The 27,546-nt window shown below is 37.3% G+C and overlaps 3 protein-coding genes across 7 annotated transcripts in view; 2 read left to right on the top strand and 1 right to left on the bottom strand.

The window, feature by feature from the left end:
• The window catches only part of CSN2 (casein beta), a 161,506-nt gene that overhangs the window by 32,019 nt on the left and 101,941 nt on the right, over window positions 1-27,546 (top strand). The gene's annotated exons all lie outside the window — the stretch shown is intronic.
• The window catches only part of JCHAIN (joining chain of multimeric IgA and IgM), a 409,126-nt gene that overhangs the window by 305,675 nt on the left and 75,905 nt on the right, over window positions 1-27,546 (top strand). The gene's annotated exons all lie outside the window — the stretch shown is intronic.
• On the bottom strand, window positions 2,643-9,126 carry ODAM (odontogenic, ameloblast associated). 2 transcript variants are annotated; one of them, XM_006212503.4, is made up of 10 exons: window positions 9,076-9,126; window positions 8,935-8,976; window positions 8,356-8,403; window positions 7,551-7,784; window positions 7,064-7,111; window positions 5,165-5,269; window positions 4,354-4,401; window positions 3,480-3,551; window positions 2,901-3,059; window positions 2,643-2,672 (listed from the first exon to the last, which is right to left on the bottom strand). In XM_006212503.4, the coding sequence occupies exons 1-10, from the start codon at window positions 9,124-9,126 to the stop codon at window positions 2,643-2,645; spliced, it is 837 nt and encodes a 278-aa protein (XP_006212565.1). The 2 variants fall into 2 exon arrangements, with proteins under 2 accessions (XP_006212565.1, XP_072829258.1); XM_072973157.1 differs by lacking the exon at window positions 4,354-4,401.

Genomic DNA, 27,546 nt, shown 5'->3' with positions numbered 1-27,546 from the left:
AAAGTCAAAAAACTTGCTATATTCCAGAATGTATTCTAAACACTCAGCATGAATTACCTTATATAATTTTCAATGACCTCACAAACTCGTGGAATTTCAGAACACAATGTTCCTACATGCTGAATACTTGCATTTTATCAGATATCTTGTACAATTCCCCAAATCATGTCCAATATTAAGAAGTCTGTCAATCACCCAGAATTACTTTCACTCACCCAACCAATTTAGGGAAAATAGGATAAAGTATAAAATGAAGGTAGAATAGGTGATTATTGGATTACCCTTCCATTGGGTAAGTAGCAGTTTCCAGAGTCAGAACATTACTAAATGCTGGAAAAAGATAAGACTCTAGGAATTGTGATCAAATTTAAAGCCTAAAATACTAATTAAATTTGTTTGAAACCACCTAATACGTATTTATTCATTCATTCATTTGCCCACTCATTCATTTTTCTTTTCATACACATACACTCACACACATCAACACACATCTACATACAAATATGTGAAGTGTACTGAATGTCAATTTTCCTGTCTTTTCAGAATTTCAGCTGAAGTTCCAAAGCTGAGAAAATACATTAAGTACTTCCATAGTACTACCACAAGTAAATGGGGGAAAATTAACATTTTCTGAGTTGACCTGTGAACAAGGTGGGGGTTAGGGGTACTGACCCCCACATAGTCAAAAATCCATTTATAAATTTTCAATCGGCACTCCATATCCGTGGTTCCACATCTGAGGATTCAACCAGCCACAGATCGTGTAGTATGGTTGTAGGTATTTATTGAAAATAAAAATCCACTTATAGCTAGACCCCCGCTGTTCAAATCCGTGTTGTTCAAGAGTCAACTGTACTTTGTATGAGCCATGTATCTTACATGTATTATTTCATGTAGCTCTTTCAGAGATTTTGAAAAGATAGATATTGCTATGTCTGTTTTACATCTGGGAAGATTGAGACTCAGTGCAAGGGACTTGCTGAAGTTTCCAAGCCAGATTGAAAGCCACATCTGATGAAATCCAAAATCCGTGTCCTATTTTGTACAGGATGTTGCTTCCCCAAACCAGTGTACATCTTCCTGAGGACCTATCCTTTTGGGTGATGACAGCCATCTCTCCATGTAGCTAGGCCATATTGACAGCATGCGCTTAATGATATCTGCCACCAAATAATTCTGATTCGAATGGAGAGTGCATCAGAAGGAATCTGCTGAATGGGCCTGGGGGAAATAATGAAGTTGTATGTCAAAGCTAAGTATGTACTTTAGTTCATCAGTCTCAGTCACCACACTTATAAATCCAACCATAGGATATCTTTATTCTTATTGAGGCCACCATTTTCCAGCACCTTCCTTTATTAATTGCAGTTATACAACTCATTCAGTGATATTAGCTTTATTCTCATTGTTGTTGCTTTCCAGATTATGCAATGAAAGTATATTTAAAAAGAAATATAATTTTGTAAAGATAAGGCTTACTAAATAATTGTATTATTTTCCTATGACTTATTGAAAGAGTGTAAGTAGAAAGGCATTCAGGAGAAGAGACAAACTATTTTCTGTTTTTCAAAGAACTGATATTAGCATTGGGGAAGCAAATAGCCTCAAATGATATCCAAGGCACTGCCACATCTTGTTCTCTGAAAAACAAAATAGAAGAGCATTTTAATACCATTAGACTGTTTTCTGTAAAATTTCCCAGATATTTTCTAAGTTGCTTAAAATGAAATAGAAAACTCCTTCTGGCATTGATGCCACACAGAGTGAAGGCCACACTTTACATATAAAATCTCTTTAGTACTTCTGATTAGGTAGTTTGAATTGGTTTGCACTGGACAAAATAGTGCATTGTAGAGAGACTTTTCTAAACAGGTGTTCATGCTATTCATTTCTGGTTGCATTTTTGTAGACTTTTTTTAATCTGAAGAAAGCCGAGTATTCATTTTCATAGAAGGAGGAATCAGAAGAGACTCACAGGTCGCAGGGAGGGGATTTCAAAAACCTTTGCCGTTTACTTTTCCCTTTCAGGCCAAATTGTTTGCTTTTTCATGTGTATTTTTTGCTTCTTGTTGTCATCCCAGCCTGCTTTTTTTTAATCAAACACCCACTAGCCTCACAGCCAACTAAGCCCATGAGGAAAGGGAGTCAATTAAAGTTATATTTGATATAAAATACAGAATTTCAAATTTCCATGTGATTGTGCGACTTTTTTTTTTTATCATTTTGAGACTTTATTTCATGCTAATCCGATACAAATGTTTTGGCACTGTTACAACTTGTAGCTTGCAAAGTGAAGCGGTGATTTGGGAGAACTGACTTTGTATTTGATGCCTGTAGAATGTCTTTTACATGGACTTAGAACATGTACTATTTGTGTTTTCAGAGTTTATGCCCGGTTTATGGCATAAGCAGATAAGATCCTCAAAAGTTTCTGATTTTTAGAAAATTGCTAAAATATCATAATTATTATTAGCTTTATAGGAATATATAAGCACTGACTTGGATTTTTTTTTCATTTTGTTGTAGATCTTTTCATTAGTTCCCTTGACTTTTTTTTTTTTTTGTGATTTAGGATATGTCATGATACATAATGAATGCCTCTTGGCAAATACCTACCTCAAACTTTGAATGATTAGAACATCTTACGGTTCCTTTAGGTTATCAGTCTTGGCCTAGTGAGGAAAAGGATATTCATAGGAAGTTTTTATTAAATCAAAATTAAATTATATTCTGACTAGTGAATTATTAGTAAACAATTATTAGCCTTCCTATTCAAAGGATAAATTCTACTATATCATTTATGCTGTCATTATTTCTGTGACTAAGTCCTGTAAATTAAGCACTAACTTTATATTTTCTATTAGACACCAATTTCTTATGTAAAATGAATCTTTGATTACCTTCTTTTTCATGAGCTCTGGAGTAATAGTTGGGTCTATAGCAGAAGTAAAAACACTTGTGCTGGGTTTTTGTGAAGTTGAAGGAATGACAATTCCTGCATTGGCATGCTTAAAGTTTATCATTTCTTTTTGTAAATTCGGTAACACTCTTCCTGCTGGCTATAGTGGGTGAGAAAGAAAATAAAGTGGTCACAGGTTCCATGCACAAGGAGTATAAAGCAAAAGGAGTGAGATGCAAAGCCAAGACTTTACTTAAGAAATAAATACGTTTATTAATTTTCTAGATTATAATCTATCTTTTAGAAAGACTATGAATATATACCAGTAAACATGGACATCTCTTAATACCAGATTTTAAATGAGTGTACCTATGGAAAGCATCTGGCATGTAGTAGCTCCTCGATAAATATCTGATGGACTGAGCAAATTGAATCTTGAGTGGCAAGAGATTACAAGGGAAAGAGTAATAGTTGTTGATGGAATAATAATATTTTCATCGAAATGAACAAGAGGGCAAGAGCCCGTAGGCTGTCAGTTGCTGACTTCGAGTAGCTAGCAAGTTGTGGTAAAGAAACATACCATCACAGCGGGTTCAGAAGCTGTGCCTAGGAAGGGATCAAAGACTGGTTGCTGCTGTCCTCCTGGTCTAACCTGAAAAATTGGGGAATTTAAAAAAGTCTAAATTATGAATCTATAAAATATGTTGTTTTGCACCCAATGCAGTTAACACTTCCCGACTTCTTCAATTAGTTTCTTCAAAATGAAAACAATAACTTAGATTTGAGAAAGAGAAAAGCAGCTCCTCACAGTGAGAAACTGGCCTGACCCAGCAGCTCTGCTTCTGCGTCGTCAGGAGCTGGTCTGACGCTCACTGCCAGGCCCTGGTGCTCCCCTGTTGTATTGTTAAAAAATCCAACCCAACACGAACATCAGACCAGGTCACCTCTAAGCATGACAAAGTGCGACCAAAACAACACCACTGTGTAACCTTGTCTAAAGCCAGGTCCCTGTGCAAGGCACAAAAATACCAGGCATCCTCAGGTCCTGGCTAATCTGGAGAACTGCTTCTTTACCAGTCACGGCCGTTGCCTCGCTCCATTGTTCTGACCTTCTAGGTACGAATAGGTAGATTACCCAAATCATAGAACTACCCCACTTCCTGAGAACACCTAATCCAAAGTGAGCCATGACTCCTTGAATTCTCCCCAATATCACCTGACACAAGCCCAGACCCTCTGAGAAGTCATTTCAGTACCTTCCTGTGAAGACCCCATGGTTCCCCATGGTGTGTGTTCTCCCCTGTTACAGTGAGTGGGTAAATCCAGCTCTGTCCAGTGAGAGGTGTGTTACCGGTGGGTTTTGACTGAAGAGCACTGACAGATTTAACAGTTTAGGAAGCAAGTCATCTCAAAAATTAATTTTTACTTTTAAGGAAAAGTATGCATTTACTTACAGGTTCTGCTTGCTGTGGAATATATCCGAATTCAGTATAGAATGGCATCTGTCAGAATTTTGAAAAATGCATTAGATTTGTTCTTATGATTCTGTCGTAATTTTGTGATAACTGATTACTTAGAATTTTATCTATGTATTTATATTATACTAAAAGTTTTTTTTAAGTTCTAGGTTATATCCTTTTAACACCATATGATTTCTAGATTAAACCTCTCCCTTCCTCTTTAAATTAACATGACTTCATTGGAAGTACTTCTACCAGCCATTTAAAGCTTAGTTTTCAATTTTCTCTAGTTGATTTGGCAAGTTTTAAGCAATGATAAATTTTTTAGAAAGAAATCTAGCTATGTATGAGCCACCTGAATTTATATTAGAATTCTACCAATTTCTTGCATGTCCACGAAACTCAATATAATGTTATCTAATTGTATTTCAATATCTAGTGCTCATAAGTGCCCTTTAATCTTGGCAGCTATTTTTAAAAAAATAATGGCTACATGGATATATGACAAAAGGGATGCTGGTAGATTTTTAAAAGTTATAAAACTTCATTTTCTAATATGAGTCAGCTTTTGGCCTCTGATTTTATTGACATCTGTTCAGTGACTTTGTTCTTTCAAAATTCAGCCTTGGAGTATATTTCCAAATTAGTGTCACTGTAAGGGGAAGCACAATATCCTTTTATGACCAGTTCAAGCTGTTGAGTTTTTGCACTAAGCATAATCAGATATTCCCTCCTCTGAAAATGTACCGTATATTCTTTATTCTCAGGTGGAACTAGTCATATTAAAATCAAACACTTGAAATACCTGCTCCTCGAATAGCTGCTGTCCTGTTTGCGGAGGGGACCAGGCGGCTGTTTGTTGAGGTTGTTCCCAGGGCAGGAGCACGTAAACTGGGTAGTATTGAAACATCTGTTTGTAAACAGGAGAGTACAGAGGAGCTTCCTTTAGATCAACGCAGGCCTTTTTTTTTTTTTTAAGTCTTCTAATGTTAGTATTTTAAAACTGATTTATATTTAGTAATTCTGTGAACAAAAGAACACATAAAGAGTCCTTCCCAAACTTTAGAAGAAATTTGTGTTGCACATGACACTGGGCTTTGTTTCAAGGTTACTTGGTCAAACACATTAGGAAGTAGTAGATTCAACTAAATAACGGGCTTTTAAAAAGAGCACCTTGGACTTTATATACAAAATTCATATACGTATATTCTTTGTAAATATCTAAGAAGAAGCTAGCCTATGCAACATTGTCCCTACATTTTTTTTAGAATCTTCATTCTGCAGGACATGGTATTAGAAGTACTACCATAATAAATGGTCAAGAACATATTGCCTTCAATAACTGCCATTTGATTAAAGCAATCCATATGCATCATAGAATATTTGGAAAAAACAGAAATAGACAAGGAACAAATAGAATCACCCACAGTTTCACCACTCACATTATCATGTATTGGCATCCACTTATGTGTGTGTGTGTCTGTATATGCATATGTGTTTAAAGAAAACGGTTTTGTTGTACATGCATGGGGTTTTGTTTCCTCGTATGATTTAATAAGAGACTATGTTGAATATGAGTTAAAAAACAATAACTATGATTTAAGAAGAGGTGTATTTCATGCAGCAGTTCTTAATCCTGGCTAAGACTCAAAATCACTGATTGAACATTTTAACAGATAATCATATTTGCGGTCTGCTCATGGGGTTTTGATTCATTAGGTGTGGGCAGGATCCAGATATTTGTAATTTTCGAGATCGTCACCAGAGATTCTAATGCAAAGCTAGGGTGGGGAGCCACTGGTTTAGTGGTTAAAGGAGGGGTGAAGAATTACATTCCAACTCAGCTGTTTATTTGCATCAGGATTGGGAGCTTAATCTCATTAACACTGGCTTCTTCATCCTTAAAATTAAGGCATTCCACTTGTCGGGTATCTAACTCTGTAAATGCTGTGGCATAGAATGAGATAATGTCTAGAGGTAACTTTTGTTTTGTAATAGGAATGGACAAAATTACATAATTATGATCATACCAGAGCCAAGTGGTGTAACTTTTTATGAAATGGTCAATATTCGCTGGTGAGTGATATAATTTATCTATATTCCTATATCTTTGAATCCAGGATATTATAAAATTGTTTAGCCTGATCTTGAGAGGCTTTTCCATATTACTTTAATAATTCATTTAAAAAGATTCTCTTATTAAATGGAAATCACCACCATTTGGAGTTAAACTGAAAATATATAAAAACCTGGGAATGTTTTGAGCAGAATTTCATAACTCTCTCTACATCATATCATATTTTATCAGTTTAATGCATCTTTCCCTGAAACAAAGTTTAGAGTTGGGCAAAGTTAGCTCATAGCATTTTTCTAGTTTTTCCCAAATGCCAAAATGCCAGAGCTTTAGGTGCAGAGAGGACAGAACCTCAGGCTTAGTGAGCTCCTTAATTCCCAACCCAGTAATGTCCTGGAAACTCTGGGGTCCTGGAGATTCTCAGCTGGCCTTCCTTTGGGAGCTATTAAGTGAGCCTAAGATTAACAAATTGATGCCAGCCCAGCAATGGTAGTATCCAGACAGTGATAGCATTGTGTGGGTTTTATAGCCCTGCTATAGGGGTCAAGGCTACAAATGTAAAAGAAAGCATTCCATGGAGAGTGTAGGCAACCATCTCTCTACAGGGGCGATGGTATTCCTTTCATTTACCTGTGCTGGCTCTTGAGGCATTCTGAAGGTGAACACAGAGGGCATAACCTGCCAAAAAAGGAATGGTAAAAAGTTATACTTGACTTTTTAATCTAAAATTCCAGAGCTGTTTTCTTCAGACCTAGTCATATAAATATATAATCTGCAGACTTTGATGATGACAAAAGGTCATCTATTACATGTACCATCATTAATGCTAATTCTGTTTTTTTTTAAAGATGCAAGTTTCCTAATTTTCTTTTCCAAAGCATGCTTTAACACTTTTGATTCATGGCTGTGACCTAGAAGAGCTGATTTACATGGCATTTTTTCATGTCAGAAATCAGAAAGATGAGGAAGTACTTCCAGTGATGGTAGAAACATATTATGAGAAAGAATTCTTGCTCAGTAACTCCTGTCTTATTGCAAAGCTGATTCATATTCATTTTTCACATTCAATGTGCATTATCTCTCCTCGGGGTAACGAGATGGAAGAGGCCCGACTTACCTCATTAGGGCCCTGTTGGGTCTGTGGTGGTGTCTGAGGCTGTGAGGGGTCCAGCTGTCCTGCCTGGGTTCCTGGAGCGAAAATGACCTGTCCTGGGAAGGGTATCTGATTCGGGAACAGTCCAGCAAACCGGTCTAGAGTTGATAATGAGAATTGGGAGAGTCCTGGAATTGGAGCCTGCTGCTGCTGTTGCAGTGTCTCGGGGAAAGGAGGGATCCAGGAATTAAACGGGCTCTGAGAGGACACAAAAGAAAGAAAGGAAGCACTTCTCTTTCATTTCAAAAAGAATTTAAAATCAGTCTTGAGCAAGAAAGAAACAGAACCTAAATAATATCTATATTTCCATTGCTACATTATAAAAAAGGACAGCATCTTGGCACATTATGAGCCAGCAAATAGCATGAACAATGCTGAATCCCCAGTGGACATGATGAAGAATATGGAGCAGAATCAGGTGGATAAAGGGTGCAGTTTTTGTAGTTGCCAGATTGGTGTCAAATCTTTTTTTTTTTTTAAACCAGTTAGCTGAGTATGACTTTGTGTAAACTGGTAAATTTAACTATTTCATAGTTGTGAGAGTCTGTGCCTGGCATATACGAAGTTCTCAATAAATAAATGTTAATCAGATGATAATTTTTACTTTAGTCTTTAAACAGATGGTAATGCAAATATATAGAACAAACTCATAGATTTAAAAATTGAGATTTCAGAAATGGAATCAGAAAACACTCTGCTCTCATACCAGGTACCATAAGAAATGAGCAGGAGAAAAATATTCTTGAAATAATTATTGAGGTTGGGGTACCTGAAGCTGTAGTGGCTGAAGCTGAGCATTATTAAGATTCAGTAGTAACTAGAAAAGGAAGAAAAATATGAAAACAAGATTACTACACATGCTGAAATGATTAAGAACAATGTTTGCTACAAACATCACACAAGTCAGAGCTGGCTGGGCATAGTTTCCTGTTGGAGGTGAGATGTTTTCTCCCTAAGCTTATACTGTGATTAGAGGTTAGGCTTTAACTACCTCTCCCCTGCTGTATGTGAGATTGCACAACTTTAGCTCATGCCAGTGGTTTAGTTAGTCATTTGAACTTTTGAACTCCTATATATCCCATATTGATGCTATTAGAGCTAAAAGATATGCAAGACTCTGTCTCTGCCTTTAAGAAACTTGCAATCCAACAAGGGAGGCAAAATAATATTCTAGAAATAACCTGGTGTACAAAACAAACATGATGACTGGAAATGCATTTAGATATAAGGGCTGGTGGGCAGAACTGAAATATAAATCAGTGGAAGGCTTTTATCTCATCCCCACTGGGCTTTCATAAAACAAACAAACAAAAAACCAGGGGTCATTGTTTTAAGTATTTATACTAACCTCATTGCTGTTGCTTGCAGACATAAGACGCTGTGGGATAAGCTAAAAAACCAAAGAAACAAACAAAACCCAGAAATGGTAAAAGAGTGATTTGCCATGGGTTTTACACAATGACTTCAGTTTTACCATGAAATCACTTACCGGGGCTGACATTGTGGCTCCCAGTATCCCAAGAAGAATTATAGTTTTCATTTTCAGATGAAATATCTAAAAAATAAGTTGTGAAATTTAGCTTTAAAAAGATTGTCTACGTAAAAATCATGATAACAATAATTAGTTGGTATTGTTCAATCAGAAGAGTAGTTGAGTGAATTCTACAGTATTTACTTACATACTAGGATTTTAAAATAAAAAAGGCACATTTATAAATATAAATAAATATCACTCATTCTTTTTCTCAGAGCAGCTGTTTATAAAAACCAGAGTTGTTTGCTTGTCCTTTCAGCTTGCCCAAATGACTCATTTGGTGGCACGTGATGTAGTTAAATGAACTTATGAACAAGATGGTCTCATCCCCTGTGCTGTTTGTTCTACACTGAAGGGAGTGGGTCCTTTGGCCCATGGGAAGCCCATGACTGGGATCAATGAACTAGATCCTTATTATAAAAGCAATTTTAATGTCTATTTAATGTAGTAGTAAAAAAACTACAGTAAAGATCTGACAATAGCAGTTCAGTACCACACAGTTTCTAGTTAAAAGTCTAATAACATTAAAACATATTAAAACTAAGCAACTGAATCAATATTTTACTAGTTCAGGGAAAGAGGTTATAAAATTAAGCTGTAATATTTATTTATAGTGCAACTCATAGGATTATGTCATCTCTTGTCCTCCAGATGTGAAAATGCCTGGCTTAGTTCAAATCAGTGACCTACACAAGCATTGAGGGTGACCTTGGGTAGTTTATCCTGCGGAGTTGACTGACTTGTGTTCTTAAAATTATGAAAGCAAAGATTTGGTATCTTACCTCCCTCCTTTACCTTTGAAGAGAAATCTAGACTCATTCGAGGTCTGTGTCCTTTTTGTCTTTCAGCTCTGCTGTTTGGAGCTTGTCTTAGATTTTAAAACCCCATCTTTAGAAAAGGAGAACCAATCATTTTTCAAAGGGACCAGTGATTCAGTGGGTTTCAGACAATGGCTTAGCTAACAACCCCTTTCCTAATCATCTAGGTGGTATATGGATTCCCACAATTTCAGTAATGTCGTTAAATTACCCTCTGAGGATCGTTTCCCTGTGGTCACTCCTGGCTTCTGCTTTGGTTATGACTAACTCCTCTAGAATAATTTTGCTCTACTCCTTCTTTTACCATCCTTAAAATTGATACCCTAATAGAGTAACTTTAAAAGACTTTATTCAAATATTAATGGGTGATTATTTTTACTTCAAGATCAAAACACAAAATTATTAGACATAAGGCATGTCTAAAAGATAAAAATTCAAAACCTAGTTAGGGGCAGTAAAGATTCTTTAGTTCTTCCATGCTGGACTGAGTAAATATGAACTGATTTCATTTAGATTCAACCCTAAAAACACCGATATATCACCTTCTTCCTGTAGAATAAAATTCTAAAAAGTTGTTAAATTTCTATATGTCTTTGACATGTATGTCTCCATGTGATTATGTGGCTTGAAAAAAATAATTCAACAAATATGAAGCATGATGGGCCGGATTTTAAAGATGATGGAGAGTGAATGTTTCATGTTTTAAAAAATCCTCTTTTGCTAAAATATGATTTTGGCATTCAAAATACAAGTCGGTGTTACTATCTGCACGTCATTGTTATTTAAATTCTCTTCATCAAGTCAGTTTTGTGTTTGTCCTGTTTTCCTTTGTTATTAGCATTGACCCCACTCTAATAAATGTCTAATCACAACTGTTGTGACAAGGTATTAGCGCTGAATTCCCACTGTGAAGAGTCCTTTGGCTAATTAATCTTGAATAAGTAATGGTGGCTTTATCACGCAGGAAAGCAAAGTTACTGCCTTTTGATGAATTTGTCTTTTTTAGTAGAATGAGACGCTTAGAATTTGCATGGCTCATCAATACTGAAGTGATTATACCATTTGTTATCTGGTCAAAAAAACCACAGAAACAAAAAAGTAGTTAAGATAACAAGACCCTTCTCTTTACTACAGCAGAGAAGCTACCATGAGGACGATATATCTGTTAGAAAGGTACCTTCCCAAGATTTAGAAGAGTTGTCTCTCTAGATTCGTAAAGTAGATCACCCCAGATGTTGATGCAGATTTTACTAGAGCTAGGTGGTTAATCTAACCAGTTATTGCCTGGAAAATCCAGTAGGTTAGTTGAGTGGGTGAACTAGGTAGATGGCTCAGAATTGCCTGATGCTGTATATACAAGGATTGACCTTGTTTTAGTCTAAATATTGTCAAATTAGGTTTAGTACATCATAAGCTCTCAGTCTTCTGAGATTTCTTATTGCATTGTCCAGGGTCTTAGACAACTAACCCCCTGAGTGAGCCAGAAAGTTGTCACGGCCAACCACTGAAAACGTTAAGATCTGTACTACAGAGCTCAAATAGAGTCGATGTGGAAATTACTCTGAAAATGAACCGTTTCACCTAGCTGCATTCCTCAAATCTGAAGGCAGTTCGAAGGAGATTTCCATCCTTGTTTCCTTTTTGCTTTTATTTTCCATTTCTTAAATATTCTTAAGAAGAGCAATTGGAACTGAAGTGGAAAAAAAAAGTAGGCTACCCTTTTCTATCTGATAGCATCCAATTCCCTGTGTCACTGGAGGCCAAGGTATCTCTGAGTAGAAAGGAGCATAGCAAGGGGCTCTAGTTTAAGTCTTTTCACATCATAGTGTGAATATTGTCTGTGTCTCAACTGTGTTGAACTTATTTTTCTATCCCATGTCAGTCACCCAGTAGATAGTCCACTGACGTTTGTTAAATAAATGGATTCCTTCATTCAGGGGAGAAAAAAAAGGTGACTGAGCAATGTCAGCCTGCATGGATTAAGGTGCTGGGACATTAAGCAGAGGAATCTTAAAGATGAGAAAATTCTGAACCAGATATTGTCATTGGCTTTGTTATTTTGTTTTAGTTCAATTACCATGACACCAGACACCCCTTTATTCAAATAAAAGCACAAAACAGATATCAATGCCAAGTACATATAACTGTTGGATTATGTACCCTTGAAATTATCCATGTCTTTGCTCTGTTCCAGTAATATAAATAATGAAGCAGCAACAAGAATGGCTTATAACTTAGTCCTTGCAAAATGTTACCTCTGCTTGCTTTTTGTTCAGCTAACCTGAAAATTGATTAGGAGGCTCACAGAGAACCATTGTGAAGTAGATTCTGTACACCAAGAGAGCTGACTTTGAATTTTCACACTGTTTATAATAAAAATAAATTGCTTGCTTGTGAATTATACTTTCCCAGGAACTTCTAATTACGTACCAAGGTAGGCAGGATGCATATATCACTGCCACGTTTCAGTGAGAAACCTGAGGTCACAGAAGGTTGGTGACCTCATCCATTCAATTATTCATACAACAGATACTTACTGTGCACCATCTATAGTCCATGTCCTTGGTGGACACTGAGAAATTAGTGTTAGTAAAACAGACATGGTTTCTGACTTCATAGAAATGACTTTTTTTCACCACTGTCAAAAGATCGCCAGAATTGTGGCTAGTATGCATGTATTTTGATTATTTTTTTAATTTTATTTTTTAGTTAAAAAATTGTTTTTTCTTTTTTGGAGGGGTAATTGTGTTTATTTATTTATTTACTCATTTATGTAGTTTTTTTTTTTTTAATGGAGGTACTAGGGATTGAACCCAGGACCTTGTGCATGCTAAGCAGGCACTTTACCACTGAGCTATAACCTCCCTCAACCAAATTTATTTTATTATTATTATTGGTTCTTAATCAAGTAGCCTGTCTAAAGCACCAAGCTGCCTAACCAGAGAAGAGAGACTAGCACAATTCCAAGGATAATTAACAGATAAAAATAATAAATGATGAAAGTGAATATTTTAATATATTGTTGAGTTTGAACAATGCATCTCATCTCAGTGAAGGTAATAGGTTTTGTGACTCCAACAATTACTTCATGAGTAGCCTGTGTAGTAAATACAGAGAATAAGCAAGCTCTTAATCAAACCTCTTCTGCTACAGAGTGTTTACTTTTAACTTCTATGAGACTTGCTAAAGTGCCCCCTTCTGTTTAATAGTGTATATTACTGGATATTAGTTATCACATGTCCACTATGGCTCTGGCTTAATTAAATGAGTCTAATTTTATAATATTTAAGATTTGTAGGTATGTGCATGTGAATTATGACTATAAAGTATAATTTCCAGGAGTAGTTTGTTCAGGAATAGAGGTAGTGAGAAAAATAAAGTAATATATAATTCTTCCTTTCCCCAAAGGGAAATAAATAAGTTTCCATTAAATAAGTAAATAAACCTGATTCCTCCCCCCCCAATATATATCTTTGCATATTTGATGAGGGTAAGTGTACAAACGGATACCTTACTGCCACAGCGTACGTGAGTCACAAGTAATTAAAAGATCCACAAGCTCGGGTACTTTTGTTCAACACAAGCAAGGAACAGTGCATAACAATCAACGGAAATGAAAACAAGGTGACAATACAGATATTTTTAATGAAAATGGAAATCACTTTTCAGAAAGGTTTTTGCTCAGAAAGACGTCACATAAGTTTCAGAGTAATTGAGGACCCAGCACACAGCTGGGCTTGGGCTGCAGGACGGCGCCCGCCTGTGACTCCCTGTGACTCCCTTCAGTGCGGGCCGCAGGGGTGGCAAGGGGAGCTTGCCTTCTCCAGTGCAGCCTGGCGAGGTCTGGGCAAGACCACACCCACCTCTGAAAGCCACTCCTTTGTCCCCTGACTTGAAATGGTTCCTTTTTCTACTGAACCTCTGTAGTATTTATATGTGTTCTGGCTCTTTGTGAATACACATCCCCGTATCTTTCTACTTTTTGGAACTGCAGTCAGAGTTTGGCCCCAATCTGGTTTCTGTCCTATAACTTTCCAGAAATGAACACATCTATTTTAATTAAAATCTTAGAGTTCTAGGAGCTTGATTTAAGCTTAGTGTCTTTGCCTGACTGCTTGCTTTCTCCTCAGACATCTCGCCAAGCCCCTGCTGTGGTCATTCACTCTTCTGAGTGTCCCATCAAGGGAGCCTAGTAGCCCCGGCCCGTCTGCCTTAGTTCTCCCCCAGAATTCTGCAGATTGTCTTGTTTTCCATTCCTTTACAATAAAACTTTACCTCCTTCTCAAGATTGTATGCTTTCTGATAGCAGTGATGTTTCATCGCTCAAAATATTTGCGACCTTGTCTTCCTTCTCTTTTCTGCTTGCCTTCTTCCATCCAGTTACTCTTTTTCTTCATTTACCTCCCACTCCAGTTCTTCTTTCCTTCCACCTATCAAGCCCTCAATGATCTGACCCTTGTTTTGTTCTCTCACTTCGCTGTTTCTCACTCTGGTCCTTGTTCACCAAGCTCCAGCCATGCCAGCTTTCTTTCTGAATATTGAACATGTTGAATTGATTCCTGCCCTGAGGCCTTTGTATCTGTTCCCTGTTCCTGGAATGAGCTCTCTATGGTCACTAACGGGCTGACCCCTTCTCATTGTTCATTTTAAGACTCACCCTCAAAAGGGTGTTCCCAGACCATTACCCGGTCTGGAGCAGCAACTCATGTCATATCACCCTATTGAAATTCTCTGCAAAGCAGGTGTCCCTGTCTCCTAACTGATCTATTTGTTTTATTCTTTAGTTATTTATTCTTTTTAGTGTTATTCATAAACATTTGTTTTATAGTGACCTTCCATCACTAGAATATAGCTTCATTAGAGCAGAAACTGTTTTGTTCACTTCATCCTCAGTCCCTGGAAGGGTGTCTGACCCATAACAGGTATTCAGATATTTGTTGAACAACTGCATGATGATTGTTCTGACTCAGAAATTCCAAGGACAACTTTTACATAGTGAGATTCAATGTTTCCCACAGCACTAACAAATATTAAAAGTAATTGAAGTGCTTGATAGCATTATATTGTTTGCTACAATTATGCTTATTTCTAGAAACTCATTCTGTTGTATAGGAGTATTATGATACAATAAAATTGTTAATGCAATGTCTTCTGTATTCCAAACAAAAAAGTATACATCTAGCTTGGTTTAAGTCTCTGTGACCTCATTTCTGGTGAACTTACTAACATGAAGAATTTGGTAGAAAGGAGCGGTCTTTTGCAATTATGTGTTTCTCTGTTTATAATGCCTTAATCCACATCTTGGAAGTTTTAGAAATGTCTACATTTTTTTCGGCTTGCTGTTTGGACAATGAAAGGGGAACTTATTTTTTTGTGGTTTGGAAAATAAGGCTAAGTATCAAGTCTGATTATGGAGTCAAGGACTGAAATGGGAGCTAGATTGGCAGACAGAAGGATCAGAAATAGGAAAAAAAAATCAGTCTGAAGTGTATGAAAATTCATGCTATGAATGGGAACTGTGTGCTGGAAGTCACTCAATGTAACGTGTTCAGATTATGTAGACAGATTTGAGTAAAAATACTGCTAGAACCTAGTTTGTCATCCTGCTTCACTTTGGGAATAATTCTTTCCAGGTTACTGGTGTTGGTCAGTTGGTCACTCATATTCACACTATCCTGTCCTCTGAAAAATGGGAAAAAAGTCACCTTCAGTTTCTAACTTTTTTCCCCAGAATTTTGCATTAGTCTATGCAGTGGATGCTGCAATACTCCAGCCAGAGCCCCATTCGGGAACAAAGGACTTTTCACCCCAGCTGTTGGCAGTGAAGCCCCCCTCCCTCCCTCAGGGGTATTGTCCCTTCCCAGGCTGGCAAACAGCATCTAACCAATCTGCTAAAGGCCGTCCTAGCTCCAGAATCCCCTGTGGGGTTGAGACACAGCCGGCTGACTTCTGTCTCCTTTGGCCTCTTCCTGCTTCCTTCCCCTCCATTCCATGGGCGTTAATGCCAAGGTCCCCTCATAAATTTCCTACACGTTAGTTTCCACCTCAGTCTGCTTCCTGGGGATCTCAACCTGAGACAGCTACCAAGGCTTTAGTCATGAAAGTATTACCTCTGGGTGACATGTTTTAAAGAACTGACCCTAGTTCATTAAGTGTTAATTATTTCTCATCAGTGAGCCAGCTCTGAATCACTGCAGAGAGCAGATTACTTCTGAGAAATAGCCTCTAACTCACTAGTCTTGGGAACACATCTCGTTTATCGTGTGTTGAATTGTGAATGCTATTTTTGTGCCTTAGGCCATAGTCTTATATCCAAAACTAGACTTCTCATTAGACTTGCTACTATTATATATTTTAACAATTTGATGTATATTGAATAAGAACCAATATTATGTTCTATAATAGGTCATAAAATGACTAAACAAGAAAACCCTAAGGCCCTACATGTAGAGTCCATGTTGGAAAATTATTGCTGGTTATTCTCTTCTCATAGAATGTTTGATAAAACTTGCCTCCCACTACATCATTGCAAAGCCTTTTTGACCAAGTCTCAGAGAGAGGGAACAGAGATTTCACTAGGGTAAGAAGCCCCTGGCAGTTTTGCAAAGCATACAGCAGAGAGCTTAGCACTACATGCATTTGTGAAGTACCCAGTTAGGACCAGAATAAAACAGGGTTATAGAAATTTAACTTCCCAAAACTCTTAACAAAACCTCTCAGTTTATTGCATTCTTTACCAGTTTTTAACTTGTCTCCATTTCAAAGAGGGGCTGTGTAAGGATTGAGGTTAAGAACATGGATTCTGGAGTCATTTTGCCTAGCTTTAACTCTGCTAGCTGCAAGCCTTTGAATTTTAAGCAGATGTTCTTTGAGGCTCAGCTTAGCTTTCTGTAAGATGGGGATAACCTCATAGGGTTGTTGAGTTCATTAATGCTCTGTTTATATAAAAAGCACCCAATGTTAGTTACATTAAGCATTAGACAATAGGAACCTTGAACATCCCTAGGGCCTGGTATAAGTCTGACACAGAATTTCAGTTGAATGAATGGAAGAATGAAGTATAATTCACAGAAAGACCTTTTATTACAAAGACTGGCAGTTAGTGCAAGAGAACAAAAGTGAAAAACAAAGAACCAGTGTGATGTTAGAAATAGAAGACCCACAGAGCACTTGAGTAGAGGAGGTTCGTGAACCAAAACTAAGGCTATATGTTATCAATCATTCTGTTAATTAAAAATATGTTTGAAAAAATTCTGAAATATTGATTTCAACATTTCATTAAGCAAAGATCACTTGGTTCTACCAATTCCTCTTTCTCTCAAATTCTAACCTTTCTTTCAGTCAGTGGTGTGCTGGTTAACCAGATCTCTGACAAAAAACAAAAAGCAAAGCAAAAAATCCCTCATTTCTAGTTTCTCCCAATTTCTGTAGTATAAGTACTCCCACCAGGCCTTTTTCAAGTTACCAACTGTTTACCAACTAGCTTCTAAAATTCCTAAATATTAAAGATTGCATCTCGAGGGGCAGTAACAGTCAGCTATGCCTTTGCATAATGGATAATGTTTTAATCATCCAAATACCAGAGCTTTGTTGCCCTGGCCAGAAGTATTTGACATGATGCATCTCATGTAAGTGCCCATTCGTGCTGAGGATGTAGGTATTTAGAGATATGTGAAACTAACGTTTGTTTGGTGCCAGATAGAAGGTTCTCAGCTATGTTTTCTGAATACATTTTTTTCAGTTGATCCTGATAAGAACCTGCAAAATATCATTATCATCAGTATAATTACAAGGAAACTGAGACCCAGAAAGATTAAGTAATTTGCCCAAGGTGGCATAGTTCATTAGTAATAGAGTCAGAATTGAACCCAAGCCTTTTTCCAAAGTAAATATTTATTTCTAAAGCATTCTTTATGTGTTTGCCCAGGATGAAGACTCTGGGTAGTTTTTTCCCATGTACTTTTGATTTTGAGATACATTAAACATACATAATGAGCTTATTGATTAAAATTTCCTTCTCACCGTTTGTTAAAGACTCCCCAGATGTCTTGAATAATATAATCCCTGACATATATTCTGTTATAATCAATATCTCTCAATTTCTGAATCTTTAGATACTTGCCTTAGTTCACAGAGATACTAAAGCAGACAACTTATTTCTGCTTCAGCAGCCCTTAAGAAGCTCATTCTGACATGAAGAAATATATCCAAGGTTATTGTTCCAATACACAGCTTAAGAGCCCTCAGCTGAGATTACGAACCATGAAGGTCACCTAATAACAGTGCTTATTGTTCTGGTCACATTTCATTGAAAGAAGTTTGATTTTCTCTATTCCTTTTCCAAGAAGCTCTTCCACCTGCAAAAACAAATATTTAAGGCAGCAGAAGCCAAGAACTAAAAAACCAGAGACAACTTTCCTCATCAGGACTGCTTTCAGAAATGTAGAAACTCTGTGGAAATGCCAATATTGTGTTTTCATAAATTATTTGCTTAACTGGATATTTTAGTAATAATATTTACAAAGAGTTCTACTTTCTTTCTGAAATTAAATTCTTGACTGGGTTGGATACCCCATCAAATTTCTGAACGTATGTGCTATTACCTTCCAGAGCATTTTCCTCCTCTTGTATTCTCTCTTTTTCCATAAATAAATGTATAATATACATGCAAACATTTACTTGCAAACTTTTATAAAGCATCACATTCAGCACTGTTTCTGAATGATGATGTTAATTAGAATAACAATCTTGCTTAATAACATGTAGATTGTGCAAGGTATTATACTAAGTGCTTTATTTACACATACCAACCCAACTGTATTAATCATCCTACAACCTTGAGCTATAAATATTGATATTCTCATTTTATAGGTAGATAAAATATTGCTCACTGAGATTCTGAAGTCGTCCTGAGGGTATATGATTAGTGAGTTCCAGGGCCGAGATCTGAACTGAGAGCTATGCAGCTTCAAAATACTCTTCATGACAACCAGACCACACTAAAGCACATAATGTATTAAGCACTTAATCCATAACCTTAATGTTTGCAGTTTCATACATGTACACATTTTAAAAGACTCACTTAGTGAATTGAATACTGTTTTGTCATGGGTCTGATGGCTATGAACCTAGTGTTTTTCTTCTTCTGTATTCTCTTGAACATCCACCCATACGTAAGAGTTGACAAAATCTAACATTGATAATTTATTGTTAATATGTTCTTTTCTGCTGTGATGCCTACTTTACATTATTATGGAAAATACCACTTTTTATGCTGTCATTTACCAGGCAAAGGTTAAAAAATAGCATCTTGGAGATAAATTAACTGAAAATGCTACAAAATAAATTCTAACCCTGAAGGTAGGAATGGATGAAAAAGTATTACCAAGAAACATTCACAAAATTGGCAGCTAATCTCCATGAAGGAGACTAAAGTAGTCCATGAAGAAGCATTACGTAACGGTTTGCAAATGTCTGAGGATGGGTTCTCTGTCTAAGCCTGGACTTTGAATAAGTGTTAGGTTGGGTTGAAATGACTCTCCTAAAACCCAGCGTGAATGGAACAATTAGTGGGAAATGATTTCGAGGCGGCGCGGCCTGTTTGGCTGCCAGGACAGTAGGGCTAATTACTTGGGCACTCGTTCTGCAGTCATCACTCATCCTGATTTCCCTGGGAGGGAAGACTCACTAAGCAGTCATGTTCACTGTTTGCCCCGGTAGGAAAGCAGGCTCATTGGTTTTCTTGTTGAAACAAGCAATTTGCATTTGCCTGGGGCCTTCACATAGTTTCTAAGCCTAGGAAATTACTGAAAGCTAGGATAAACAAGTAAAATCTTTGTTCTAAGTAGAATTTTGAAAATAAAATTCTGTAAGGGAATATAGAATTTCTTCATGTCAGAAGTTTAGAAAGAAGTTCCTGGTTCTATATTTTATAGGTACTTCAGAGAACTGATTAAGATTTAGATGTGCCTTCAGATAAATACTCTTTTGGCACAGATGAATATAATATGAGTCCAGAAATGAAAAACTGTGGAGACCTGGCCTGGGGCTAATTGTGTGCATTTAAGAAATCTCTGGCAGTTCCACTGTGATATTAGGAAATTCTTGGTAGGAGAAGTTCCTAGAAAACAAATGCACTGCTTTTTTCCTTTGTCAAAAGTACCAAAGAATTCAAGAACATATTCTACCCAATGACATATGCCAGTTGGGGTAGGTATGATGGTCATAAGATTTCCACATCTGTAATTACCATGTAGCACCGGGCCCAACACAGGCCCTAGATTTTTGGCAAAAACAGCAGCTGCTTATAAAGTACAATTTCAGCAAAATTTGTGAGTCCCAAACTCTCACTTGTAAAAGTGATAAAAACTGAAGTTTATAACTCATCAGTGTTCGTTAAATTGAAAACATTGTGAAGGGAAAACCCTTTAACACTATAAAGGTTGGGGTGACTTATTAGAACATCATAAATGCAGGAAAATAATAAATTTATTCACAACATCTACTACATTTATTGCACAAATGGCATCATTAATAACCTGAATCTCATTTCATGCATTTACCACCTGTGTCATTTTGGGCAAGTTGACTAACTTCTCAGAACCTGTTCCCTTCTCTGTAAAATAGGACAAATTACATACTTACCTCCAGGGTGTCGACAGAAAGTAAATGTGACTAGATGAGAAAATTCATTGCTCACCATAGTCATAATTCTTAATAAATCACTTTAGGGGAAATTTGAAACATCTGATTCTCCAAGGGCAAGTCTCTAGGAGATAATGATCGTTTGAAAAAGGCTCACAAACTGATCCATGTATGTGTGGCTCTCCATTCCAATTTAAAATCACCAGGTTGCATTGAAAAAAAAACAAAAAGGCTACCTAGAAAAAACGTTTGTTTTAACAGTAAAGAATAAACAGCTACTTCTCATATGCCTATCTCCTGCTGTCCTACATTTTTTTCCCCCAAATCTTCCCTGGTTTATTGATGACCATTTAATACTCATGATGGATCCTTTTTGCTAAATGATGGTATCCTCTGTCAAATGCAGATGACTTCATTCCCTCATCCAAACATTATTTACCGAGCACTAGCAATAATCCAGAGACATTGCACCGGAGCACTTATGGTCTAATGGATGAGGGTTGCATATGAACAAATGGGTGTGACGTTGTTTGCTGAGGACAGAATAGAGGTGAGTCCATGGCACACGTGGAACACGGATGGAGTGGGCTGATAAAACTTTACAGGGCAGGAAAACCCTAAGCTGGGCCCTGAACGAAGAGAAGAAATTCACCAGGCAGATGTAGGTGGAATGAAAAATTCCAAGCAAAGTGTACAATATGTGCAAATGCATGGGGCATGACATAGCTTGATACTTTGGGGACATAATTATTGGCTTGAAATACTGGAATATGAATTCCTGTGGGAAATTGATGGGATGTTCATGGCAGGTGGTCAGAGGCCACATCATACAGGGTTATCTAAGACAAACAAATGTGCTTAGGTTTTATCCTGTTTGTAGCTGGCATCTATCCATGAAGCAAAGGATACACATGCTAGCTGTTAGTAGTGTCTACCAAATATTTCCATTCCTCCTCCTGGTCATATGTAAAGTTCTACTTTCCAGCCCTTGAATTTAGTGACTGACTCTGGCTGATTAAATATAAGTGAGAAATAGCATGTGTCATTCTGGCTGGAAGCTTTCAGATAATTCACCACTCTCTCTTTCTGCTGTGGCCACTGGCAATGTTCTAGATGGTAGCTTTTTCACCAACATGTGTTCCTTCAATCTGAGTTCCCGAGTGAGAGCAATACGGAGCCGAACTTAAACTGACCTACAGAGAATGTGTAGTGTAAGGGAGACATAAATCTTGTAGCTGAAAGCCACTGAGGTTTGAGGGTTGTTTGCTACTGCAGCATAATGTAGCTTGTCTTTCTTGCTACACTGCCACATGTACCGCATTGGCATCGGACCATCCTAGCTCTGTGGTATGTTACCCGTGTGACTTCAAATGAACCACATAATATTTTCAGACCCTAGTTTTATGATCTGTAAAATAAGTCCAAGTGACATCCCTAAATGAAATGATGCTCCAGCAAGGAGTGTGTGTGTGTGTATGTGTGTGTGTGTGTGTGTGTGTGTGTGTGTGTGTGTGTGTGATAGAGAATATATGGTAGTGATGTGGTTTATTTGCAGAATTACTTTTTACTTCCTATCAGTTTGTTCTTTGGACAGTCAAACTGTTAACACAGAATGAGTAAAATGTAAAGAAAATTACTGAATGAAATATGAAATCAGAAACCTGAACTCATGAGTCTTACTAGTAAGTCCCTGGTGAATCTGATTACCTTTGGGTGTTTTAGCTAAATGATTCTGTGGCTAATTAAAGGAACAAAAATTTTTCTCTCAAGTGACGGTCACAACTGATTGCATTTAGCTACTTAGAAAGTTGTACTGAGATAGATTTTAAAGCTGACTCAAACAGTAATGGCCGTAGTGGTCACAGGATGGGCCGATGACGTGATAAAACTGTCAACCTTAAAGCACGTTAGGTGTTTCCCAATGCCTGAAGTATCTGTGCATCACCACTTGAGGGCGCGCTCTTCATTGACTATACATAGAGGTTAGTTCTTTTTCCCGTACCTCGGGTATAATTCTTTTCTTCCCGATAGACGATATAAATTGTAATTATATTCATGTAATTGTAATATAATCATGACACATTCTAAATTTTCTAGACATGCAAGAGCCATACCACTTAAAATACGTTCAAAATAACTGTAGATACCTCAAATTTAATTTTAGCCAGCCGGATAATATAGACGAATAGGGAAGGCTACGGATGATAAGGCTAAGGGCCAGCTTATGCTGGATGGGTTTGTGGCTATGGAGCTCACTGGTCATCATAAATGTGGATGTGCATCTGGTATTTTTAGGTGTATGTAAAGTATGGTGGTGTAAAAAGTTAGAAAATATCCAAACTGCTTCTGCCAGAAGAGCTCTGTATCTGTTGAAATTTAATATGCAATGAATAGGTGCCATTTGTTTGAGTTTTACTGTTTATTAAGTAATGCCAATATATAGGACCACTTGAAAGATAAGGCAACCTGGTGGTATCTCTTTCAGTGAGACCCAGTTAAAAATCTAGATTTTTTTTTAACATGGGACAAGCCTTTAGAATGTTAAGTGCCAGAGGAAATTCGATGTCAACTCAGAAGATTACAAAATGATACCTCAATCCCTGTGACAACGTTAGGAGGTGTGGCCAGCTTCCTTAAAAATTCCACCAAGAAGGACATAGACTAAGGCCATTTATGGCAACAAAGGACAAATTTATTCTAGGCTTATACTAGGGATCGAAGTTTAATTCAAGGAAATGTGACCCCAGAATCAATAAAGACATTCACAGACAAGAACAGAGACACGTTGTTTGTCAACCTGTGAAAAGCCAAGGCAAACAAAGACACGAGGAAAAGTCAGGAGAGCTGGATGTACCTTAACTGATCCCAGTGGCTTATGCCTAGTGTCCCGCAGACAATGCTGGTATTTGCTCCACTGAAGCTTCAAAGGACAAAGCAGGGGCAGTCACCCTGTGTACATACCCAAAGGCATGACTAAACAGTATTTTTTTTTTTGTCAGTTGTTTACGTGGCTTGGTAATTTCAAGAGCCAGATTTTTGTTTTCCTTCATCCATGAGTTCTGTTTATCACCTGATCACTGTTGCCAGAATTTTTCCCAAGAGTGTGATTTCATTTTTATTAGAACTTTCCAACTCTGTTCAAATGCAGTCTTTTTATACCAAATTTTTGAGCACTGTTTAAATGTTACCTTTTGATCAAGAATGCCTGAACACTTACTTAAACGAGTTAGTGCTGAGACTTAGACTCTCAGAAGGTTAGAGGTGGAAGCACAGTTCACCCCCAGGAAGGAGAAGTGGTTGGAAAAGGTCACTCATGTTGTTAAGGCGTCTTTGAAAGAACAGGTGTAGATAAGCATAGAACAGGAAGGACTAGAACATACACTGTGGGAGAAGAGAATAGGTGTGTGAGCCTGGGGACACTTAAAACACTTGACTATTTTATAATTATTCTTGGAAATGGAATAATTAAAAATTGTCCTCTGTGTTTGTCATTTTCTTGACTCTTAAGATTTCTGGAGTTAAAGAACAACTATCCTTAGATAAGCAACATTTCATTCTAAATTAGGCAAATAGACACCAAATATTTCTATTACTATGTCCAGGTGTGTAATTTGAGGTGTTTGGAGGGTTTATAGGACATCTCTGGGAAATAACTGACATAATTCAGCGTCTGGGAAATTAATTTTTGTTTGTAGGGTAAAATACTGAGTTTTTTTGGTCCATGTTAAATAGGACCACTATTACCGTAAGTATTTGAAATTATACTGCACAAAATTGAAGTGGTGATGTGTACCTCTTCCCCGTGTCAGGCTCCTTAAGTTGTGAAAGCTGCCCTCTAGAGCCACCATTGGAGGCTTTGTTTTCTTTCTTCAGGAAGACTTCGTGATAGAAATAGAGCTTACAATGAGGCTTCAGGGATTTGGACAACACAAAGAAGTCTTTTTCATATTTTTAATGTGAAAATTCCTGCACCTTTGAGCATTTAATAACCCGATCAGAGGGAGATGAGGGTATGTGCAGACATCATACTTGAGTCCCTGGTTCCTGGGCATTGCACTGCTTCTCCATTTCATTTGTGAGGGTGAATCAACTCCCTTCCATAATCGTTTGGTGATTTTAGCCACCATTACAACCAGCTTGTCATAGTTTCCCCTCCTTTGCCATCAGGCACCACGCACTGACTTGCAGAAAGGCTTTCACTTAGTTATACTGCATTCCCCACCCTCACCCCCCAGGTCTAATGAAGTAAAATTGACAAATATTATTTATATTCAAGGTGTATCATGTGCTAATTTGATGCATATATCCATTGTGAAATGATCACTACAATCGAACTAATTAACATATTTATCATCTCCTGTAGTTACCGTTGTGTGTGTGGGTGATGAGTGGTGAGAAGCCTTGAGACCTACACTCTAAGCAGATTTCAAGAATACAATACAATATTAACTATAGACATCATGCTAAACATAGGTCTCCAGAATTTATTCCTCTTGTAACGGAAACTTTGAACCCTTTGACCAACATCTCCCCACTTCCCCCACCCTTTCGCCACTAGTAACCACCAGTCTACTCTCTGCTTCTATGAGTTTGACTTTTTTAGATTCCACATATAAATGAGACCATAAATTTATTTGTCTTTCTGTGTCTGGCTTATTTCATGTGGCGTCATGTCTGCCAGGTTGACCCACGCCTTCACAAATGGCAGGATTTTCTCCTTTTTTAAGGTTAAACAGCCATGAATAACTGTAAGGATGCTCAATGTCACTAACCATCAGGGAAATGCATATCAAAACCACGATGAGATACCTATCTCCTCACTCCTGTGAGGACGGGTATTATCACAAAGTCAGAAGATAACAAGTGCAGACAAGGATGTGGAGAAAAGGAACCCTTGTGCATGGTTGAGGAGAACGTAAGTTGGCAGAGCCATTACGGAAGAGTATGAAGGTTCCTCACAAAAGTAACAATAGAACTGCTCAATGATCCACCATCCCACTTCTAGGTATCTATCTAAAAGAAACAAAATTAGTATCTTGAATGAATATCTGCACTCCCGTGTTCATTGTAGCATGGTTCACCGTATTTACAGTAGTCAAGATATGGAAACAGCGTAAGTTTTCATCAACAGATGAATGGATAGTTTAACAGCAATTTAAAAATTGACTATAGTCAGATTTTCACAAGAAACCATGATCCTTCACAATCATTTCAGCCTTAATTCTTCTACTCACTTTGGAAAAGTTGTTATTTCACTCTCCTTTGATCCTTTGTTGGAGAAAGTTGAGGGACAATCAACCATAATTGTACAAAGGAAGGCAAAATGCTTAAAGTAAATGTAGTCAGTTGTCTGTGTGTGTGTGTGTGTGGTGTGTGTGCGCACGCGTGTGCACACAAGTATATGAAAGTATTTGCAAAATCAAATAGGAATAGGCCTTTTCCAAAGATTATTCGGTAAATGGTTCTGGTTTACCTAAATCTGGGGACTATGAGCACTAGTAGGAAAATGATACCACATAAATTGTGTCCACCCTGTTTAAGTAATTAAGGGACTATTTTAAGTAGAAGAGCTATACAGCAGAGACTAGTTTCTCTTCCTCTTCCCTAAGGATATTATCCAATTTCAGATAAATGGCAAATAAGTTTTTAGTGTAAGTATGTATCAAATATTGCATGGGCATACTTATACTAAAAATATTCATTGTTTATTTGAAATTCAAGTTTAACTGGGTATCTTGGTTTTCATTTACTTATTTTTGCTAAATCTGACAACCCTATATATGAGGAAATATCCAGAGGAGGTGAGGATGCAAACCGTTTAGTAAACAGGCATTCCAGGCAAAGGAGACAGCAGGCTCAAAAGCCTTGATTTGAGACCATCTCCACTGGGTTCGAAGAGTGGCAAGGAGGCTAATATGATTGAGTGGAGGACACCAAGGAGAGATATGGTCAGAGAGTTAAGGAGGCCAACGCATGAAGGGACTTCGACTTTTATTTTGTTATGGGAATCTCTTAGAAAGCTATGAGCAAAGAGTGACAAGATAGGGCTAGTCTTCTCAAAGAGTTACTATTGCAACTGTATTGAGAATAGATTCCAAAAGAGGAGAATGAGCAAGCAATCCAGTTCAGGGGCTACTGTGAAACTCAGGTGAGAAATGATAGTGGTCGGAACCAAGTAATTTGCAGTGTAGATTATGACAAGGGACTGGATTCTGGATCTATTTCGAAGGTAGTGCTATTATTATTTACTAAAGGTCTCATATGTGGCATGTGACAAAAAGAGGAGTGAAGGTTGACTGCAGTAATGTTTATCCTCTGTTTATTGTTTAAAAAAACATAGATCTTATGTGAAAGCAGCAACGATAATGCCTGGAAAACAGTAGGCAAGCCAACATTTATTTTTAAAGTCTATTCCTATGGAAGAGCAGAAATAATTTGGTATTAGACTCTTTTGGGAAATGTTCTTTTTTGTATTGTGGATAGGAAGTCAGAGGATTAAGCCACAAATGAATATTTTCCATACTCAACTGTTTGATCTTACTTACACAGCAAAGACATTTTTTGGAGGAAAAATCCCATTGATATGTAAATGACACAATAGTAGCAGAATCTGGCGGGTGCTTAATGTATTGCAGATACAGCACATACCCTCATGTGGTACTCACAGCACTATAAGGTCAACGCCTAGTGTTATCCCAATACTAGTTGAGAAAATCATCATCAGAGGAGTAATTTGTCTTCGGCTTCACTGTTTTTAATTACTGAACCTGGGATTTGAACCTATTTTGTCTGATTCCAGCATCCATGTTATATAATTACTAACCCAATATACTATGCTACCTTTTATGCATATTTATCTGAGTTTATTAAAAATTTAAAAACAAAGAAATTTAAAGCTGACTTGTTACATTCAGGGATAAATCATAAGTTACTTTGCATCTGCTAATATTGTGCTCAAAACTGA

The sequence above is a fragment of the Vicugna pacos genome, chromosome 2 (assembly GCF_048564905.1).
Source record: "Vicugna pacos chromosome 2, VicPac4, whole genome shotgun sequence".
NCBI lineage: Eukaryota > Metazoa > Chordata > Mammalia > Artiodactyla > Camelidae > Vicugna > Vicugna pacos.
The sequence above is the reverse complement of the archived record's forward strand: the minus strand, read 5'-3'. Positions and strand labels throughout refer to the sequence as shown.

Excerpts from the sequence above, each read along its gene's own strand:
- ODAM (XM_006212503.4), bottom strand. The coding sequence starts at position 9,126 with ATGAAAACTATAATTCTTCTTGGGATACTGGGAGCCACAATGTCAGCC. Across the intron at positions 5,270-7,063 it reads TGCCTCAAGAGCCAGCACAG|ATGTTTCAATACTACCCAGT; the intron begins GTAAATGAAAGG and ends GTTTACAAACAG. Across the intron at positions 3,552-4,353 it reads TTCCACAGCAAGCAGAACCT|GTTAGACCAGGAGGACAGCA; the intron begins GTAAGTAAATGC and ends CCAATTTTTCAG.